This window comes from Limulus polyphemus, unplaced genomic scaffold, assembly GCF_000517525.1.
Source record: "Limulus polyphemus unplaced genomic scaffold, Limulus_polyphemus-2.1.2 Scaffold937, whole genome shotgun sequence".
In the NCBI taxonomy this organism is placed as follows: Eukaryota; Metazoa; Arthropoda; class Merostomata; order Xiphosura; family Limulidae; genus Limulus; species Limulus polyphemus.
The window spans coordinates 354290-356399 of record NW_013666547.1 but is presented as its reverse complement, the minus strand read 5'-3'; the positions used below and the strand labels follow the sequence as shown (position 1 = coordinate 356399).

The window sequence follows — 2110 nt, the reverse complement described above, 5'->3', positions numbered from 1 at the left end:
ATAAAATTCTGAATGTAAGACACTAAAACCTTGTGTCATGTGCAGTAAAAGGTACCCGTGCCAAAAGAGTTAATGACTTCCTTATCCTTTACAAGCAGTTGTTCCTTAATATGGGTCCAATTATAAGAGTCTAATTCTCATGTGTTTGTCTTATTTATGCCTAATATCAATTTAAATTTAGAATACACCTGTTAGTGAAATGTTGAAATATTTAAGAAGTAGATTTAACATGCTTAGATTTTCATTAATAAAGGCAACATTCTGCATCTCTCTCTCTCCACAAATTGGGTTCAAGTTGGGTATCCCTTCTTAATAATAGAAGGTGTTTTGGAGGTTTTGGCAGCCACCGCTCACCACCTCCACCACTAGAACCTTTACTAGTATACCCTCCATTTACTATCAGTAGTCTTTGTTTGATTAAAAGCTGTTACATTATTTTTCACCAAAATTAAATTACATTACTTACTTTTACCTTATCGGAATATTGTCTAGAGATACTATTAAAATGATACCTGTAGAGAAAGATTGGTGTTTGGATTACATCAGTGTGCTGTTTCTTGCTAAGGCGACCTCTTTCATGTAGCTTCATCTGATAGGTCACATGGTTGTAACTATATCATGTGACTGACTGTTAGAAAACTCACATGCCCGATTTATCTCAATACTTCTTTCTCTACTGCCACAAGATCATTGTGGAGGTTATTGCATTTACAGTTATGGTTTATTATTATTATTATGTGTTTGGATTTATTACATTTATGGACAACATAAGGTCAAATTTTAATTTAATGGACCAAAATGTAAACAAATATTTCTCTACACACAGAAAAAAAACAACCCAATATTGATGAGAAAAAATATCTTACATAAGAGTTGGTCTAAAATGTACCTAGGTTAGTCATCATTTACCATTTCTACCAGCAGCATATGTTTTTTACATGTATATTTTTGGTGTGATGTATAACTTATGTATTTTGATAACTTTTATACTATGCTTAAATGCAAATTATGTGTTGCAGTTTTTTCTGAAAATTTGTAATTTTCTTTTCTAAAACTGAGATGGTTTGGATTTTTGTCAGTTTTTGTTTAGGGAATAGATAATCAGTTAATTTTCATTAAACCAGTTTTCACTATGATGTATATACTGCTGTGTTTAGTAGACAAAAGATGCTGTATTTAAAACTCCTTTTTGTATTTCTTATTTCCAGAGGAGGAAGACCAAGATGAACCCTACAGTGTTCCAGATGGGTTGACAGTACCTGCTGGCTTGGAACTGGTAAGTAAACATCATTGTGCTAAATGTGCCACAATTATAAAAATTGTACATTTAGGTAGAACAGTTGCATTGCTGTAGAATATGTTAATTGTTTCAGTATTTCTGACAGTGATAGGATTTCAGTTAGTCATTAAATTGTATTTTCATCATATTAGTCTTTCACCAGTTAAACTGTTAACATTATAAAAGATATCACATTTTTAAAGCATTAGGTAATGCCCAATAGACTAGCCTGATACGCTTAAAGATACAACGCTGAAGATATTTTGAATTTTTAGATGTCTGTATTCTACTTAATTTACTCTTATAAAGCATTTGAAAATAGGTTCTTTTTATCTTTCATTTATTTTCTAGCCACAGACATTAAAAGCCCATACCATAATTGAGAAAACAGCCATATTTGTGAGTCAACATGGTCCTCAGATGGAAATAATCTTAAAGACCAAACAAGCCACAAATCCCCAGTTCAACTTCCTTTCTATTGATAGCACGTTGTATCCATACTACAGGCATCTTGTTGTAAGCATTAGAGCTGGAACTTACAAACCTAAACCTCCTGAACAGCCCAGTAAGTAGCAAGTCTTTATTAAATTTAAGTAAAAAATAACTTTCCCTGTAGGATATGATAACAAACTATACTTAGAATACCTGTGTTTTTTATTTATTATATTTCTTGCCCAAACTGTGTGTTTAAATTCATGGATAAATAAAGATCCCTAAAGTTCCTTGAAATATTTCTGCACTTTTATTTGATAAAAAAAAAGGGTTCTCACAGATTTTTAAGACTGGAAAATCAAGGCTTTAAAATAAAAAATCATTTTCAAGGCTTGATAA

The 2110-nt window shown here is 31.5% G+C and overlaps 1 protein-coding gene across 4 annotated transcripts in view; it reads left to right on the top strand.

Annotated features, from left to right (window-relative positions):
- LOC106461342 (splicing factor, suppressor of white-apricot homolog) overlaps positions 1 to 2110 on the top strand; it is a 48609-nt gene that overhangs the window by 17769 nt on the left and 28730 nt on the right. For all 4 annotated transcript variants that reach the window (XM_013921159.2, XM_022388222.1, XM_022388223.1 and 1 more), the window contains exons 4-5: positions 1209 to 1276; positions 1631 to 1844. In XM_013921159.2, coding sequence (XP_013776613.1) covers positions 1209 to 1276; positions 1631 to 1844 — 282 coding nt within the window. The remainder of the gene's footprint in view (positions 1 to 1208; positions 1277 to 1630; positions 1845 to 2110) is intronic.